This window comes from Paroedura picta, chromosome 14 (genome assembly GCF_049243985.1).
Source record: "Paroedura picta isolate Pp20150507F chromosome 14, Ppicta_v3.0, whole genome shotgun sequence".
In the NCBI taxonomy this organism is placed as follows: Eukaryota; Metazoa; Chordata; class Lepidosauria; order Squamata; family Gekkonidae; genus Paroedura; species Paroedura picta.
The window spans coordinates 39,088,934-39,107,977 of record NC_135382.1 but is presented as its reverse complement, the minus strand read 5'-3'; the positions used below and the strand labels follow the sequence as shown (position 1 = coordinate 39,107,977).

The 19,044-nt window shown below is 56.1% G+C and overlaps 1 protein-coding gene across 7 annotated transcripts in view; it reads left to right on the top strand.

Annotated features, from left to right (window-relative positions):
• The window catches only part of GSE1 (Gse1 coiled-coil protein), a 262,796-nt gene that overhangs the window by 155,960 nt on the left and 87,792 nt on the right, over positions 1-19,044 (top strand). The window contains exon 1 of one of the 7 annotated variants that reach the window (XM_077309978.1): positions 8,068-8,324. The exons of the other annotated variants lie outside the window; for them this stretch is intronic. Within the exon in view, the coding sequence (XP_077166093.1) occupies positions 8,288-8,324 (37 nt within the window). The 5' untranslated portion in view covers positions 8,068-8,287. Of the gene's footprint in view, positions 1-8,067; positions 8,325-19,044 lie in introns of those variants that run through there. 7 annotated transcript variants of the gene reach the window in all.

Here is a 19,044-nt window from a genome sequence, read left to right as displayed (position 1 = left end):
GTGTCTGAGCCCTGCACTAAGTACTGAGAACGGTTTCCTTTCCTTGGATCGAGGGAGAGGACCAGGGTGTGTGAGCCATGGGCACCCTTTCTTCTGTGCACGCATGATGTCCTCCGAAACATCCTGTAGTTAAAAGCCTTGCTCGGCTCTTCCAAACAGAGGGCTGTAATCCTGCTTGACACTCTCGGTTTTGACCCTCATCAGTCACCCTTTCAGGCCGGCCCCGTCCTCTGACCGTAATGTGGCATCCTCTGCATCTCTCAGATTGCTGGCGTCCCTCCCTCCACCTTCATCCAGATCTAATCCCGCTTTCCTTAGGAGATGTCCCTCCCCGGCCTTATTCTGGAGAGAGCGTCTCAGCCGAAACATTGCCACAGGGCCAGCTAGCAATTCGGGTCTCCCTGCACTTGAGCCATAGCGGGTACCACTCGTGGCTGCTTTTCCATGGCGTCGCACGTATCTGTGGACTTGAGTCTGAGCGGGTCGGGGTGCACCCCAGTTCCACCTGTGGCTTCATGTGTTCTGAATGTGGCGTGGATATGAGCTGGCAGGTTTCCTGCTGGGGGTGCTCCCTGCCCTTGCAAAGGGGGTCTTGGCTGGCTGCCCTTTGCCTGGGCGGAGGCCAAGTCTGTGAGGATTCTGTGATTTCCGCCCGGAACTGCGTAGGGGGGAGACGGAGAATGACAACAGGGCTGCTGACTCCCCCACTTGCAGCTTTGGCATCCTCGTTTCAGAATTAGCCTCACGTTGCACGTGACCTGCTTCACCCCCACCCCCACCGCACAGGTGTGTCCAGAGGCCTGCATGGGCAGTGCTGACTTTGAGGGACCAAGAGTCTGATTCTTGATGCTTCGTGTATGTTGGGAGCGACCTGGCTCAGTGGTAGAGCATCTCTTTAGCATGCAGGAGGTCCCCGGTTCAGTCCCCTGCAGCAGCTCCAGGTAAAAGCACCGAGCAGGAGGAGACGGGGAAGATCTCTGCCTGAGACCCTGGAGATCCACTGCCAATTAGGGCTGCCTTGGAAGGGCTGCATCAGTCCAAGGCAGCTGGCGGTGTTCTGGTGTGCATCCTGCAGATGTGGACTGCCGAGGTGTTTACCTTCCTTCTCTGCGGCCACCACGTTTCCCCCCAGGCACGGCTTCCCTGTTGGCACCCTGGGGGGGCCGCTGACTGGGCTGGCAGAAACAGCTCCTGTCCTGTTCCAAGGATGCTGGGCTGCGAAGAACCGGGCAGATGAGGGAAACGGCAGGAAAGAGACCTCTAGAAACTGGGGGGCAGCCGGCAGGGAAGCTGATGCCGACAAAGATGGTCTGGAAGGAAGGTGTGTTTCTCCTCAATGGGAAGGTGGCCGAATACGGCCGCCCTGAGTGCCAAGAGCCCAGAAATCCTGGCTCGTTCCCTTCCGGAACTGGCTGCCTGGGGGGGGACGGGGAATGGATTTCTTTCAGGCCAAATAACTTGTGCCGGAGAGCAGTTTCCCTCTTCCACACCAGAGGGCGCCAGCCGGCCCTCCTTCCTCTCTCCCGCCCTCCCTGCAAGAGGGGCCTGTGCTGAGTTGCTGTTCATTTAAAACAAGGGTAGTCAAACTGCGGCCCTCCAGATGTCCATGGACTACCATTCCCATGAGCCCCTGCCAGAGAATTCTGGCAGGGGCTCATGGGAATTGTAGTCCGTGGACCTCTGGAGGGCCGCAGTTTGACTACCCCTGCTTTAAAACACAAACCCCCAAAGAAAACCTTTGCACGTTGTCTTTATTACCCGCCATAGGAATGGTGGCCGTTTAATTTTATGTCAGAGTCTGCAAGCCGTCCAGCTTCTTATGTGTCGGTCGCTGATGTGCAGCTTGGAAGGTGTTTGGCAGCAAGAATGGGGGCTGGTTCACTCCCCCCCCCCCGGCCTCTCCTGCAAGGCTGTTTTCCTCGCGAGCAGCTCAACTGGGGTAGCACAGTAGCGTTTTACCTCCCTTTCCTCCCTCCCCGGGCTACTCCCTGCCCCCTTTGCAGCCCCAGAGGCAGCCCACGGGAGAGGAGCGTGGCTTGGGAGCGCTGGGCGTGGGCAGGCGAGCCACCCCCACGGAGCCCGTCCAGCAGGCCCTGCTGGCTTTCTCCGCCTTTCCCAGCCCGGCTCCTTGCCTCGAGAAAGCCGTGCCGACTCAAAGCTAATGAGGCCACGTCACGCCTCCAGGAACTGGGTCACGTCTACGGCTGGGGCAACTGAGGCACCGAGCAAGGAAACTCTGGCCTGTGGCGGATGAGTAGCGGGGGAGACCCACAAAAAGGGCCACACATCTTCCCCGAGAGCTTCAGGATCTCCTGCGCTGATCTTTTGAGAGCAAAGACAAGTAAAAAAAGTATTTTTAAAGAAGGGAGTAGTTTTATGGGCTTGGCTTCTTTGTGCACACTGAAGAGCAATGCGGAGAGCTAGTGTGGGGCCCGGGTCAGACTCGGAGTAGGGAAACCCGGGGGCGGATTCCCACTTGTCCCTGTGGGATCCCATTGGGTGACCCTGGGCCTGACACAGACTGTGCTCCTGAGCTACCTTACAGGGTTGTTGTCATGAGACAAAGGAGGAGGGGGAAACAGTGTTCTAAAACCACTCTGAAGCCCAGCTAGAGTGGGGAAAAGTGGGGTGTATAAATGTGAGAAAGAGCTGGGGTGACTGTAGGGACACAGATGCCCGGGGCTTTTAACGCCAGCCTGGTGGGAGCCTGTTTCTTGCAGAGGAGCCGAACTTCTCCGCTGGGAAGCAGTTCTCTCCTCCGTAGCCTGATGCAAGGGAAAGGAAAGGAAGGAATCACACTGGCCAGGCACCCCTCCCTCTGCTCCCGCTCCGTGATTGGCCTATAATTGCAGGTTTATCGCCTGTACAGCGATTGTGTAATGACGTGTTTGCAAATTAATTTTTATGGCTCCTGCTATTAGCATATACGGTAGAGGAGGAGTTAGTATTAATTACCACCGTTGTTCGGGTAATCCCGGTGAATTAAAAACCTATAAAAGAATGACAGTTGGACACGCAGAACGGAGGGGGGGGGGGAGAGGACGTGTGAGGGGCGGCGTGGCTGCCGTGGGCAGCTCTTTCCGTGTGGGGGGCGGTGGGAGGGAGTCTGCGTTCCGCTCAGAGGGTCCGGCCCTGCTGTGCTCCCGGTCCGAACCCCGGTTGCTTGGATCGGCCTTGCAAGGTTCACAGACTGGCTAAAACCCTTCCTGAGCCTTTCAACAAGGCCGGCTGGCATTTCTTCACACAGCCGCAGAGGCTAAGGTTAGGTATGGGGTTGCCAGCCTCCAGGAGCAGGCTGGAGATTCCCTGGGATTACAACTAACTCCCCTGGAGAAAATGCCTCCTTATACCCCACTGAAGTCCCTCCCCTCCCCAAACCTTGCTCTCGACCCCCCAAATCTCCAGCGACCGTAGCAGGTTGTCCTTTTGCTCTGACCTAGCGTTGCTCATGAGGCACAGGTGGAAGATTCCAAGCACAGTCCTGTGTGTTTCCCATCAGAGTTTCCTTAGGGTCCCACTGGCCCAGATTGGCGCTCATGGCATGGGGGGCTTATAGCACAGCGGGGTCTTGAGGCATTCCCCTAGCTTCTTCCAGGTCTGCTTTTGGGGGGTTTTCAGATCTTTCCATTGCATTTTTATCCAGCGACCCCGGGTTCTTCCGATCTCAGAAGCTAGGCAGGGTCAGCTGTGGTTAGTATTTGGGTGGGAGACCAGTTGCTGTAGAGACACAGGCCATGGAAGACCACCTTGGTTAGAGCCAGTGTGCTGTAGTGGTTAAGACCAGCGGCCTGTCATCTGGGGAGAGGAACAGTACAGGAGCGCACAAAAACAATATATAATCTGAGAGCCAGGTTTGATTCCCCACTCCTCCACATGCATCCAGCTGCCTGACCTTGGGCCAGTCACAGCTCTCTTAGAGCTGTTCCTGCAGAGTTCTCTCAGAGCTCTCTCAGCCTTGCCTATCTGACAGGGTGTCTGTTGTGGGGAGAGGTGTTTGTAAGCTGCTTTGAGAAGTGGGGTATAAAACCAGAGCGTTCTTCTGGCTGTGGAAACTCCATGTAGTTGCCATAAATTGGCTGGGGCTGGATGACATTTTACACACCTGTGCGAACATGCAACGCCATCAAGAGTTCTTTTAAAAGTCGTGTCTGTGACGGTTTCACTTTGCACAGCGTCCACAGAGGGGCTGCTTTTGACTCTTCTATCCGGCTGTTTCCTGTGGGCAGGTGGATGCAGGCGGAGAGGTGCGTTCATCTGCGGCGGCAGAATTAAACTAGTTTCCAAAGGCGTATCATAAAGACAAAATTCATGTCCAGCGAAGTGCTCGTGAACCAGAGTTTGCTTCTTCTGCAGAGGCAGTGTGGGGCCGCCATGAGCTCTGCCTCTCCAAAACTCCTTTGGGATTCCTCTCTCTTATCCTGGTCAAACAGGCATTGCAGGTTTTCGGGAGGCTACAGAAACTTACAAAGCCTCTTTAGCAGGGGGAACAAGGGGCTCAACGCAGTACCTGCTGCAGGGAACAGCCCCTCTCTGCATCCTGTCCTCGGTTCCCATCTGCATTGCTGATTGCAAAATGTCACCCGTCACCCTTCCCCCCCCCCCCAGGAGGTGGGAGTCTGTTGCGGTGCTGTTTCCAGGGCCTTTCCCTTGCCGTGCTCTGCTGAGATGATCTGACAGTGATATATGGGCAGGCGGTTACTTGCAGGGGAGTTGTGGGCATGCGTTAATTGCAGGATATGCTCCCCGAAGGGAGATTTTTATGCACGGAAGCGAGCAATTTGTGTCGTCTTCTTTGCCCGCCTGCAGAACGTGGGAGGCGGGGGGGGGAGGGGGCTGACCTGCATGATGGGGGGGGGGTTCAGGCTCCGGTGTGCTTGCGCACCCCCCCCCCCCAAGCAGGTTTGCTTTTTAAATGCTGCTTGGAGAGCTGCTCGTTATCAGCACCGGATGTGGGTTATTTATGCAGTGAAGCAAAATCCCACACACATTTTTTGCCTTCTTGAACTGGAGTGTTTCAGATGGGGAGAGGTTTGGTGTGGGGGGAGGAGGGGAGGAGCCAGGTAGGTGAAGACCAAACCGATTGGGACTCTTCCCCCCCCCCCTCCAGTTGCACCTGATGAAGTGAAAGCTTAAAATTGAAGATGCATCTCAGCTCTGGTTTTGTTTGGGTTTTGAATTCAAGACTGGAGCCTCTGGGGAGGCTCTCTGGCCCACATTTTTTTAATTTCCAAGGGGCTCCCGGCTGCTAAAAACCCTTTTCCCCCTGGAAACTGTAGGTTATTGCTGTCTGTTTATCTTCCAGGATCCCAGCATTACCAGTTTATTTGGGGGAAGGAGGGTTAACCTGACCTCCCAGGTAAAGACTGTATCCCGGTTTGTGTATCGTGTGGGAGAGCTTGGAGAGGAAGGTTCAGTGGTGAATTTGGGGTTGCCCTGCATAATGCATGAAGTGGCCACGGAATATCAGCTATTGCTCAAGCAGGCAATGTGTCTATAAACACTAAAGAAGGAAAATAAAATCCAAGTTTGCTCACTGCCATCAGATGTAAAATTCCGCTGCGTTTTATTATGCAGAAGAGGGAGACGTGGGATTACTAGCAAGGGGCCCTTGAGTTTAGAAGTGGTCCCCATACTTCATAAAACTGAATCAGACTTAAAAACCAGCCCAAGCAGAAATCTTGTTTCTCTGGGGCGCCTGAGAACTGATTCCTCCTCCACCTGCGGCTCTCAGGGAAGGATGGGTGCCCACAGTTTGTGGAGAGAGAACACGCCAATGGCCATCTATTCGATCTCAGGCTATCCAACCCCACAGGGTTGTTGTGACGGGGTAAACTGGAGGAGGGAGCAATTGATGTCTTTGGAGGAAGGGTGAGCTAAAAATGAAAGGAACAGGTAGATGAATGGAGGAAGGCGTTCCCAAGAGTCCACCATGAGTTTGGTTAGTAGCACCACCTGGTTCTTCCAAGCCAGGGGTAGTCAAACTGAGGCCCTCCAGATGTCCATGGACTACAATTCCCAGGAGCCCCCTGCCAGCATTCGCTGGCAGGGGGCTCCTGGGAATTGTAGTCCATGGACATCTGGAGGGCCGCAGTTTGACTACCCCTGTTCCAAGCGATGCCATGAGTTCAAATCCATCACTTTTGTCTTGAAGTTGTCCTGTGGTTGGTTGGGTTGCAAAGGACTAATGTGACAAATGAGAGCAGGAGCTGGCCAGGGAGGCCAGAAAGCTATTTCTATGCACATGGGCAGATTGTGAGTGGGTGGGCAGGAAGGGACGTGCCAGGGTTTGTCTCTTGTGGCCCTTCCTTGCAGACCCAGGGAATTGCTGATCACCACAGTGGGATGGTCGGTGAATTCCCTCCAGGCCAGGCTGGATTCTGGAGAGTTTTAGTGTGTGTGTGTGTATGGGGGGGGGGGTCACTTGAGCATGAAATTGGGGTCACTGTGGGTGGGCAGGCAGGCACTTGTGAGCTCTGGCATTGTGCAGGAGGTTGGACTAGATGACCCTGGAGGTCCCTTCCACCTCTGTGGTTCTATGATTCTGTCCATGGATCGCTTTTCTTGGGCACAACCTAGAGTGAACTCTGGCCTTGAAATCAGGTCAGCCTTTGTGAGGGGGGTGGAGGTCAAAAGAAGTTCCGCTCTGTATTCAGTGATGAGTTGAAGCAGCTTGTGTAGTGTGTGTGTGTGTGTGTGTGTGTGTGTGTGTGTGTGTGTGTGTGTGTGGAGTTGCTGTTAATTATTTTTCCTGGACCAACAGCTGTCGTGCCTGGAAGAGGGGAGGGGAGGGTGGTGGGGAAATAGGCAGAGGGAGAAAGATCTGGTGCTGCTGGGCTGCTTGGAGGTGCAGTTGTTGTTTGTAACCCCCCCCCACACACACACACACACACACTGCTGCCCCCCCACTCGTTCCCCCTGGGGGGTCTCTTCTTTTGCACACCTGGGAGGGTCAGCCCCTTCTTTTCAGCGGTGGGGGGGTGGGGTGGGGTGGGGTGGTGGGTGCCGGCCGTGAGCGGAGGGGCCAGCAGGGCAGTGTAGGAGCGGCACAGATGCCAAAGGCTTCCCTCCCCTCTCCCTTTCATTACGGGAGACAAATTCGCTGTCAGCGCGCCAGATTTCCCATTTACCGATAATGATTCTTGCATGAAAATTGATCGAGGGGGGCCCCTCCGAAACGGCTCTCTGCTGCCGCTGCTTCTCCTTCGCCAGTCGCCGGAGGGACCCTTTGCCAGCCGGGCGCGCCCGCCCGTTCTCCTTCCCGCGGCTGTCCGGGGCTGGTCCTTCCCCCGTCCTCCTCCTCCTCCTCCTCCTCCGCCCCCCCTTGAGAGCCCTGGAGGGAGCTGCCCTCGGTGGCCGCCCTGGGGACCCGGTGCCCCTCCTTGGCGGCTGGCACCAGACCTCGCCATCTCCTCAAGGACCTCTTCTCCCTCCCCAGAAGAGCCCTCCTCTGCCGCCCTTCTCAGCATCAGCCCCCCACCGCCCGCCCGCCCACCACACCCCCCACCGCCCGCCCGCCCGCCCTCTCTCCACCCCCTTTTCCCTTTTGTAAACCGGTAGCTAAGGGGGGGATGGAAAAACAAAGCCCCATTTCTGCTTGACAACCAGAGAGCGCCGGACCCCCCCCTCCTCGCACTGCCTTCGCCTTCTATCAACCCCCCCCGTTTTAATTTGATGCTGCACATGAAGCCCCATTGAAAACAAACCCATTGACTCTCCCCCCCCCCCCACGTTCAAGTGGCTGAATGGGAAAAGAGAGGGTTTCCAGCAGGTCTTGGGGGGCGATTGGCTTTCCCTCCCCTTCGCTCTCACTCTGCTCTCTTTCGCTCCCAGTGAGTAATCCCTGAAGGAGGTTCTTTGGAAAAGAGGGGAAAGAAGAAGAGGAGGCAGAAAAAAGGAAGGAAGGAAGGCAGGAAGGAAGGAAGGCAGGCACCCGACCTCCTTTTGCTCTGTGCCGGGGGTCTCTTTGGCTTTCTCTGGACTCCAAAGGCAAGCGGGGGGGGGCACCTGGAGACATGCGAGGTGCAGCGGGGCTTTGACGGAGGGGCTTTGGGCGTCGCAGATCCCGGGCTGACCGCAGACCCCCTTTTTAAAAAGACGCCACCTCGATCCTTTTTCTTTCTTTTTTGCTTTGCTTCTTCAGATCCAACTTTTAACGTATGTACATTTTTGGGTAAAGCCAGACCCGCCGGGTGGCCCCTTGCTCTAGTTTTTCCTCTTCGGCCAGCCCCGTTTTTTGTTTTCTTTTTTTCCTCCCCCCTCTGGATGCCTCGGAACTGGGAGAGGAAACATGTTTGGACTGAAACCGCCTCTCTATTTCTTGCCAGGTAAGGTCCCTCTCCCTCCTCCCGCTGCCTTCCTTTCTCCGTTTTCCGGGTTGGTTCTTTAGGGTCCCCGAAGGAACTCTCTGAGAGGCACGGTGGCCCCGTTTGCATGTGAGCAGAGTCAGTGGAGGGACGAAGGGAGAAAGCGGCGGCCAGCGGCGGGACAGAAAGCGCGGCACCGGAGACTCCGTGAGGGTGGCATGGAGGGTTACGGGAGGGTAAAGCAACCCTGGGTTGTGCCACGTTGCTGGCTCGGGAGGTGCCCTTCTGCAGCCCCTGTTCCACTTGGGGACTCCCCTGGGCACGAGAGGGGTGCCGCGGGGCTGATGAAATGATGATGCCACGAGAATTGCGCTTGTATTCCTGGAGATTGCTCCTAGGCAAGCAATGCAGGAATGGGGGGGGGGGGTCGCTCGCCCCAGTGCTAATGGGGTCGCTTGCTTGCGGGGGGGGGGGGCAACTCTAGAGTGAATTGGAGAGGTGGGTGGGATGGCTGCTGAGGGGGGAGCCCAGTGGAAGGACCTCCCCCCCTACCTCTTGCCCCTGCCTCCCCCCCCCTCCCTCTCCCTGGCTCAGCCTTCCCTTCCTGAAAGCCATGTGCAACTTGAGTGCACATCAGGTTCCGCCCGGCCCTTGGGGTGTATAGCGTATCTCACTCCTTTTGTCCACCCCGCTTGGCTTGCTAAGTGGCGAGTCTTGTTTTATTTAGCAGCGAGCGGCAAAAGCACTTAAGTAATCTAAGGTGAATGAAGGCGCGTGGTGTGAAGTTACTTTCGAGTTGGTGCCTAATATCGTTTCACGGATGAGTGAGCTCTGATCATGCAGCGACAGACCCAAAGTGGCGACTGCCAGTCTCTCCCGCCTCCCCAGCCCCCCTCCTCCTCCCCGGGTGCTTTTGTATCTCCCCTCGGCCTCCCCTGCACGGCGCTCTGGGGGACCTTCCTCGGGGCGGGGAGGGGGACGGGGCTAGAAGCCCGTGGCATTAGCTGTCACTTCCCACTCTCGGGTCTTGTGTCTCAGCTGTCATGCCCTGGCACAATTGGCCCACCTTCAGAAGGTGAGCGGAAGAGACCACGAAGGGGGCGGAGGGAGGGTCGGGCTGATTGCCCTTTCTGCTCCCCCCTCCACCCCCCCCATATGACTGCCCTTGGGTGCTCCACTGGCTCACCTGGGGGGGCGTGAGTCGCTCTGGGTGCTGGGTGCCCGAGACTCTTTGCGCTCCCCGTGGCATCAGCTGAACGGGAGAGAGGAAGGAGCCCTGGCGGTTTGCTGAACTTGGGTTGATTGTGAGGTCTCGGCTGCAGGAAATGGGTTTTCTGTGTGGCAGTTAGCGCCGGGGGGCACTTCTTCTCTCTCTCTCTCTCTTTCTCTCTGTCTGTCTCCCTAAAAGTTTGCCTTGCGCCTGACTCAAGACTTCCAAAATGGGGACCGCTCCAGGGGCGTTCCCGATCACACCTGCCATGAGAACGGGTCGACTCCGGTTCCCATTTATTGTAGCCTGTGAAAACTCCCGTTTGGTGTGCTTAAACAAGGGGAGCCCATAGTTTTTGGTGGGGCATGGCCTGTGGTTGGCTGCGCATGTGATGCCGTGCCGTGCGAGCAGACAGGGCTGTGTCACCTTCTGCTGGGATTGAGGTTCCTGTCGAGGCTGACAGAGGCGGGGGTCGGAAGGGCCTTCTGTTCGCTTGTCCTATTGCTGTGGGTCAGAAGGGAAGCGGCACCTAAAATCCTAGAATCCTAGAGTTGGAAGGGATCTCCTGGGTCATCTAGTCCAACCCCCTGCGCTATGAAGAACACTCACAACCCTCTCACTCATCAACTGTGGGTCTGAAGGGGGAGAACACACACTATGACCTTTGGGGTAGCCCGCTCATGTCCAGCATTTGCCCTGGACAACCTCAGTGGGGTGTTGTGCTTAAGAGTGGTTAAGAGCCTCTGATCTGGAGAACCAGGTTCGATTCCCCCCTCCTCCTCTCTGTGCAGCTTTCCGGCGACTTTGGGCCACTCACCAATTGGAAACCTTTGAGTCCTTCTGGTAGTCAAAAGCAGGCTAGAAAGGAAGACGGTTCTTTTTCTTCCAGTGAATGCCCCAGCACTTGTCCCCACACCCTGCACGTGCTGTGGCTTGCCTGCTGTATACATTTAAGGCCGACCTGCTCTGGTGGGACTCTCTTGGGAGAGATTTCTGCAGCGGTGATGCCCTGGCTGAGAGGGACTTGGGTGCCCTTTGCTTGTGGACCTCCTTGCTGAGCGTTCCTGTGGATCTTTCAGCGGTGTGTGTGTGTGTGTGTTTGTGTGTGTGTGTCCCTGCCACTTACTCTCAGAAATACGCCTGCTCTGTGAAGTTTAAACAGAGTGCTGCTCCAATTGGATTATAAAGCAGGATCTAATGTTTCTCAAATAACTGATGATAATAACTTAGCCATCGTTGGCTGAGAGGCCCGGAAGAGTTCTGGACCGATTTGGCTGAAATTGGATTCGGCAAGGAGGGCTCTGTCTCTAGGCTACATTAAAAGAAATTCAGCAAGGCCGAGGGAACGTGGCTTAAAATATGATTTTTGTAATTGAGGTTTAAAGGGCCGGATTACGCTGGGCTTGCTCAGGGGAACCTGAAATTGAATTGCACAAACTGAATGTTGTGCTACTCACTGGCTGCTGCGGTTGTTAGGCCATGCGCCAAAAACTAGCGGGTGTGGTGGTCAAAGCATCGGACTAGGAAATGGGTGAATTTGGGCCGGTCACATGCTCTCAACCTAACCTACCTCATAGGGATGTTGTGAGGATAAAATGTAGGAGAGGGGCACAATAAGAGCTGCTTTGGGTCCCTGTGCGCGGGAGTGGGTGGGAAAGCAGGGTATAAATGAAGTTCAGGAGTCTTGAATGTGTTTTTGAAGACTGCGTATTCTCAGTTGGGCTCAACTTTGAACATAGGCTGGAGAAACGCAAGAGTTGGTTCAGTACATCATTGGCTTCCAGCTCACTCTCTGACTATGGGGAAATCTTGCAAATTCACTTACAGAAGTTACTAGACCTCAGTGTTTTGGAGAGGGGTTATTGCTGGACTACTCCCCCCCCCATCACCTGTTTTAATCCTTGGAGACATACTGAAGGAGGAGAAAAAACATCACTCTAGTTCCCTCTCCTGGTCTCTTGAAAGTGACTGTCCTGGCCACCAGCCTCTGGCAAGCCCACCTCCACCCCAGGGCCTTCACGTCCCCAGACAGATCGGCAGGAGAAGACCCTACTCTCTGTGGCTCTCCCCACCCCAGACCGCATTGGGTGTAATTGGAAGGGCTGCACCTCTGCAAGGACTTCCTTCAGAAGATGTCTGTTCAGCCTGTGCCCTCCAGCTGCGCTGGCTCCGGATTGGAGACCAGATAAGGTCCAAGATTTTGGTGCAAAAACGGTCTAGGACCCTTGTATCTACAGGACCGTCTCCTCCAACACCCCCCCCCAAAAAAAAAGAAAGAGAAAGAAAGAAAGAAAGAAAGAAAGAAAGAAAGAAAGAAAGAAAGAAAGAAAGAAAGAAAGAAAGAAAGAAAGAAAGAAAGAAAGAAAGAAAGAAAGAAAGAAAGAAAGAAAGAAAGAAAGAGCGTTAAGATTTAACAGTCAAAACTTGCACAGGGTCCCCGGCCCCCAGGAGGTGAAATTAGCATAAACCAGAGCCAGGGACTTTTCGGCCCCGGCCCCAGCCCAGTGGAACGCTTTACCTGAGGGGATCGGGGCCCTGCAGGACCTTCAGCAGTTCTACGGGGGCAGCAAGACAAGGCAGTTCCGAAAGGCCCAGAAATCACATTTCATTCGAGGCGCTGCCTCCCTGCTTGAAGGTCCACCCCAAGCAAGTTCTCCAAGAACTTATACCTCCCGCCTCAGCCCTGCGGCCGTCTAACGCCCCTAAAGAGGAGGTGGCCTGCAAGCGGAATAGACAAGAGTCGATTTTAAATTTAAATTATGATTTTGAGAATGTCAAGCCTATTTACTATTGTTGTATCTTTAAAACTTTGTAAGCCGCCTCGAGCCTCTAAGGAAGGGTGGGGTATAAATGTTAAAACAATTAAATAAATAAATAGCCACCTGTGACAGAGGGCTTCAGGGTTGCATTCCCTTCCATTCCAAACGCTGGCAGGGGCTCATGGGAATTGTAGTCCATGGACATCTGGAGGGCCGCAGTTTGACTACCCGTGATTTAGGGGATAATCCGCATCTTGAAAATCCACCCGACCTTCTCTCTGGAGGCCATTAAGGATGCAGGAGGGCAGTCTCACTGTGCTGACCTGCAGGCTGGAGGGTGGGTCCATGGGGGACGTGCTTTGGGTGAGGTGGGTCTCCCATGCCGGCCATGCGTTCACACGCCGTGGGTGGACAGAAGATCAGTGCACGGGGGGGGGGGTGTCGTGGAAGTGTGCGCAGCTGACTTGAACAGGTGAAGTAGTGACGGCAGCAAAACCTCAGCCAAGCCGCAACGTGGGCTGCTGCTGCTGCTGCTGCTGGCTGACCTGCCTGCTTTATCCCTTGCAAATCTTTTGATCTATTTTTAAACCATGCTGCTGATTAGTCAGGCAGCAGGTTTTTAATGAAATGGCGAATTGTCTTTTTAAAAAAAATTAACAAGGTGGGTAGCAATTATCAGCTTAGCCCAGGCATTCCCATCTCAGGGTCACACACAAGAGAATGCCTCTTCCGGAGAAGAAGAGCTGTGTGGGGGGGGATGTATCCCGCTTACTAACACCTTTCCATCCTCTCCCCACCACAGACCCCCTGTGTGGTAGGTGGGGCTGAGAGAGCTCTGTGAGAACAGATCTATCAGGACTGTGACTGCCCCAAGGTCGCCCAGCTGGCTGCATGTGGAAGAGGAGTGGGGAATTGAACTCCAGATTAGAGGCCGCCTCTCTTAACGTCCGGCTCTTGGTACAGACGTTGCCTAAAAGCTTGGAGAGTTTTCTCTCCCCACCATGGTGAATGCCTAATTTTGCCTTAATTGGCTGACTGGCCAACCAAAACAAGTTCTTCTTTCTGTGTTTCATTCTGATCCTGTTTCTCCCCAACTGGGACCCAAAGCGGCTCACACCGTGCTGGTTCTCCTCACAACAGCCCTGTGAGGTCAGCTAAGTTGGCAGTTTGTGACTGGCCCAAGGTCACCCTGCAAGATGGCATAGCGGAGCGGGAGGATTTGAACCCGGGTCTCCCTGCTGGCATTCCAGCGTTCTCACCACAACCCTGCAGAGGGCAGAATGGCTCAGGTGCGCTTTCTGGATGCCTCAAACCATCTGAGTGGGTCAGTGCAAAGGGAGAGCCAGATATTTTGACCGGGGGGGGGGGGCTGTAATTGTTGGGGAAGGAGAGTAGGTGCCTTTGTGCCCGCTTTCCAGTAAAAACAGGGAGTGTTGCTTCCGTGGGGGCTGCTTGTGGCTGGTCTCCCATCGGGCCTTTTTGAGCCCGGCTGTGAAAAAGCTGCTTTGTGGTGATTTTTCACACCCCGGTGCCGATCCGCTCCTGGCATCCCTCGACGTCTTCCTGCTCCTTGGAGAGGGCGGCACCGTGGCTGGCGTTTGGCTTCCTTTCCCTTCCCTCGCTTGGCCTCCTCCTCCTCCTCCTCTCCTGATGCCTCTGCTGGAAATCGATAAGGGCTGTGTGAATCCTCCGCTCTTTCCGTCCTGTAAAAACAGGCTGGGGAGACGCTGGAGACGTCCCTCGGCAGATGCAAGGAGGCTCCCCCCCCTCACCTCCCCCCCCCGTTATTTGCATGGCCCAATCAAGAAGGATTTACTTGTGCCTCCTGTCGTGTGAATCTTCTCTGTTTTACTGTAATTGCCAAGTCTCTAATTCCTGCTCCCAGTAAAAATCAACCAGCATTTAATCTAGGGACCGGGACGGCAGCCGAAGCAAGGATCCGTCTCGGGGCTCGGTCCCAAAGGCACTAATGTATTCCCCCTCCCCCCCTTCAAAGTCAGGGTTGTTCTCCCCCCCCCCTCCTTTGGGCATCCATCAGGTGTCCTCTTTTCTTCCCTGGAAGCACCAGAGAGGGGAGGGGGGGCGAGGCGAAGCATTCAAGTGTCACGCTGCAAGATCCAAAGCAATTAAGGGAAATTATGTGTGGATGCTTCCAGCCGCTGTCAAACACGGAAATTATTGTGCACAACCATCCCGGGCTTCTGGGGGACGTTAGAAATGCTAATGGCGCAGGTAGGGTCACAGCAGATAGAAATTTCAACCTTCTTCAGAAATGGATTTAGCCTAGGCAGGCAGGCAGCTGGCGGCCCAAAAGAGCTCTCACTTAGGGCAGTGGCTCTGCTCCCTCCTCTCTCTGCAGTAAGTCCTCCTCCCCCCAGGACAGTGGGGTCAGGACAGTCTAGAGCAGGGGTAGTCAAACTGCGGCCCTCCAGATGTCCATGGACTACAATTCCCACGAGCCCCTGCCAGCGAATGCTGGCAGGGGCTCATGGGAATTGTAGTCCATGGACATCTGGAGGGCCGCAGTTTGACTACCCCTGGTCTAGAGCCTCTCTGCTGATTTTTGGAGGGATGGGAAGGTCAGGATGGAGGTGACTGGGGGCATGGGCCAGAAAGTGTTGTCTCATGCAGGACATAGTGGGAGCATTTTGATGCTCACTTGAGTAGCTTTCTCCCACATTCCCCCCTTCTGTCCCCCCCCCAGCTAAAAAGCTTCTTCCTCTTTTCCCCTGGCTTCCTTGCCCGGAGCCTTTGGAACAGCTTAATTGGGGCAGGCTGGACTTGTTGTCGCCCAGAGGTGGGAGTCTGCTGCTGGGGGCCGCAGAGCTGAGGGCTGGTTCTTGCCCCATCCTGTCCAGAGTCCCTTAGGGGGATTCAGAGAGGTGGGCCTGAGGCCCTGTTGCCCTCGGGCTGATCTTTGAATAACATGCCCAGGAGCTCCCGTGGACCTTGGAGCTGGCCTGCTTCTGGCTTGTCCTCGGACACCATCCTCCGTTTTTGCCAGGGTGGCCAGAGCATCCCTCCTGGGATTCACACGCCTTCTGCTGAATCAGACCCCTGGTCCACCAAGGTCAGTCTGGCAGTGGGTCTCCAGGGTCTCCCCTCCTACCAGGTCCTTTTGGCTGGAGGTGCCGGGGATCGAACCTGGGGCCTTCTGCCGCTGAACTGCAGCCCCTCCCTGGTCTGAACGCATGAAGCTGCTTTATGCCGCCTCAGACCCTTGGCCATTTCCCCCGTCCCTGACTGCCTGGTCCCTTTGAACCCGGGACCTTCTGCCTGCCCAGCAGAGGCTCTTCCGCTGAGCTTCAGTGGGGCTGCGCTGCCTTGTGACCCTGTCTCCTGCCCTCCAGAGAGAAACGAGGAAAGCAAACCGCTCGATGGGGATGCTGAGTGGGAGGTCGAGAGGGAACAGGATCGCCCTCCAGTCCCCCCTTGCCCCACCATTTTGGGGGCCAGTTCCTCTTCTGCATTGGTTCAACCTGGACTATTGCTTGGACTGGCTTGCTGTCTTTCCACCCCTGCTTCAGGGCACGGCCAGGGCAGAAAGCTGGAAGCCACCTGCAAGTCTCCTCTTCATCAGTCGCAAGAGCCAGACCCCCCAACTCAGATTCTCTTGCTGCCCCCCCTCCCCCTCCCCGTCTGCCTTTCCTTGCCTGCCCTCCCAAGCTGTGCTGTGCAATTTGGGCAGGGGAAGAGGGGGGCAGCGTCTCCTTGGCTGCCTTCTTATTTTTGGAAGGAGGGTTTCAGCAAAGGGCTGCTGCTTCTGTCTCCTTTTGCTGGAAGAGGGAAAGCAGCGGGCAGAGAGGGAGGGAGGGAGGGAGGGAGGGAGGGGGAGAGAGGGTCCCCCCCTCACCCGTATTAGGGAGGCTGTGCTGAAATTACCTTCCCCACCACTCCAGGTCACGCCGTTCGGCGAGTCATTAATAAAAGGAAATTGCAATCAGATGCCTTTCCGCTCAAGAGGGATGAGGCGGGCAGGAGCAGCCGCATCCTCCCCCTCATCTGGGGCTTGTTTCAGAGAGACCCAAATTCGTTATAAAGGCTGGCGGGGGGGGGGGGAGAGGGAGGAAGCCTCCTTTATCTGGGGGGAATCAAAGGCAGGCAGCTTGGGCGGCTTCTTCCCTGCCAGCGGGGGCCTGCTGGGGCTGGGGGGGGGGGCGTGCATGTTGGTCTGCCGACAGCGGGATTGACAGTAACACCGGTTGGCAGCTTGGCTGGCTTGGCATGGGCCCCGCTCCCTCCCGGCGAGGATAGGTTGCAAGGCCATGGTCCTTGCTGGGCCTGCGAGGCGCCCCGGCTGTCCTTTGCTCTGCCCCCAATGGCTCCCGGCCTGCTCCGGGGCGCGGTGGGAGCAGGGGGGCCGCGGCAAGAGGTCCCGGAGCCAGGAATGGGGAAGCCACACCTGGGCTCCGCTGCAGCCCTCCCCAGGACCCCCCCCCCCCCGATCTCCTGAGATTCTACCAGGCTGTAGGGTCAGCTCTGCCACATTGGGTCATCTCGACCCCAATCGAGGACACAGGGCGCAAGGGGCCAGAATCTGCTCATTGGAGGTGCATGACTTTTGGACCAGGAGGTTCCGTTATGCTTTCGTGATGCACAACAAAAGCACAACATGAGGTGCTTTTAATTTTTGCTTTTTGACACCAACCCCCCCCCCCCAGGTATTTTTCTGCCTCTTATCTTGCATGCCCTTGGGCTCCGCAGGGAAGCCAGGGGGCTGATAGATGTCTTAAATACATGAAAGCAAACAAGCAGACCCCCTCCGCCAGGTGAATGTCCCTGCCCCCATCAAGGTGGGCCAGAAGGAGGACGCCTTCCATCCCCTCTGCCCCGCCCTGCTTGGGCCCCCCTGCCCTCCGCCAGCCCTGCCCTCCCAGCCCCTTCTTGGTGGTAGCATTCGCACAGGATTACCACCATTTCAACCCCGCCCCAAGCCCCACACACACACACACACACACACACACACACACACACACCCATCCTCTCCTCCCCTGGCAGGCCCTAAATTCTGTTGGCATGACAACGGTGTCAACCACTTGTGTGTGTTTTTCCCCTTCCTCCCCTGTGATTATTTGAGGGGTGGGGGGAGAGGAAGAAAAAGGGAAGACAGGAAAGAAAGGCCGGGTGCTGGGTGGGGGGGGGGGCGGGCGGGCGACGGCTTGTCTTTGGTGGGCTAATTACGGCGGAGGCAGCTGGGAAAAGAGGTCTGGCTAAGTGGAGCCTTCTCCCCCAGGCGGCAGAAGCCGCGCCGTGGCCGTGACCCACAGGCGGGAGGTATCAATAATGTTCGGAAGGCGGGGAGGCCGTGGCGTGGGTCACCCCGGGGGCTGGCTCGGTGCTCTGGGGCGGGCCAGGGTCCTCTCCCTGTGGCCCTGCCTTGCAGAAAGGACCAGCTGCATGAGGATGCCTCGCGAGTCCTTGAGCTGGGCTTTGGGGACAGTCCAGTTTGAGGGAAGGAATCCAGGAGGGGTGGGCTGACCCTCTGCGTCAAGCCGGGCAGCTGTCTGGAATTGGCAAGGAGCCCTGGTCTCTCTAGGGGGAAGCCGAAATTCGGAACCACCTGTGGACTGTGTTGTACGTGAGCCTCACAGCATCACTCGCCGTGCACTGAATCAGGCCCTTGGTTCATCGGGGTCCGTCTTGTCTCCGCAGACGGACAGCGGCTTTCCACGGTCTCAGGCGGAGGTCCTTCCCATCTCTTCTTGCCGGGTCCTTTTTAACTGGAGATGCTGGGGATTGAACCTGGGACCTTCTGCAGGTCGAGCAGAGGCTCTGCCCCTGAACCACAGAACCTGTAAGTTAGAGAGAGATCCCTCAGAGAAGAATACACCCGGCTCTCAAAATTTATTATGAGGCCACCTTTGGACCCAGCGTGGTTAAGTGTCAGACTCTAATCTGGAGAACAGGGTTTGATTCCCCACTCCTCCTCCACAGGCAGCCAGCTGGGTGACCTGGGGCCAGTCCCAGTCCTGTTAAAGCTGTTCTCACAGAGTAGTCCTGTCAGAGCTCTCTCGGCCCCACCTCCCTCACAGGGTGCCTGTTGTGGGAAGAGGAAGGGAAGACAATTGTGAGCCACTTTGAGAGCTTAGCAGAGGCACGAGAACGAGGAAAGAGGCAGTGGAGTTTGGAAGCTCTTCAGGTGGTCCTTGGATGCCTTTTCATCTTCCTGAGCGCACGGTGGCATGGATTTGCAGAATGAGCAGATACAGAGGACTTTGCAGGGTGCCTTTTATTGATCAGTGGATGCAGAAGGCCAGCTCACCCCCCCCCCCCCGCTCATGACTGTCCTTTCCTCCCTCTACCTTGACTGCCTTTAGACTCTTTTTTTCTGCATTAACCACGGGGCAGATTTGCCTGGAGGTGCGGGGGGGGGGGGGCATGAGAGCAATAGCTGCCTCCTGTGGTTGGATTTCTAACCCCAGTTAGAATCAGAGGATCACCTTGCATTTCTCCAGCTGCCCTTTGCTACGGAGGATTCTCAGGTGCACGCGCCAGCTGCAGGCCTCTGGCCGGTTAATGCCTCTTGGTCACACTGAACTTGCATTGTTTCTGCCACTTGGCGTGTGTGTGTGTGTGTGTGTGTGAGAGTGTGTGAGAGAGAGAGAGAGAGAGAACTGGTCTCTGGTGTGGAAAGTGCCAGCTTACTTAGGGCCACTGTGTGGGGGATTTGCCATTTCCTGCCTCTGTGTAGCAACCTTGGTGGTCTGCCATCCAAGTACTACGTGGGGACCCTGCTTAGTTTGTGAGCTCTAACAAGATAAGGCTAGCAAAG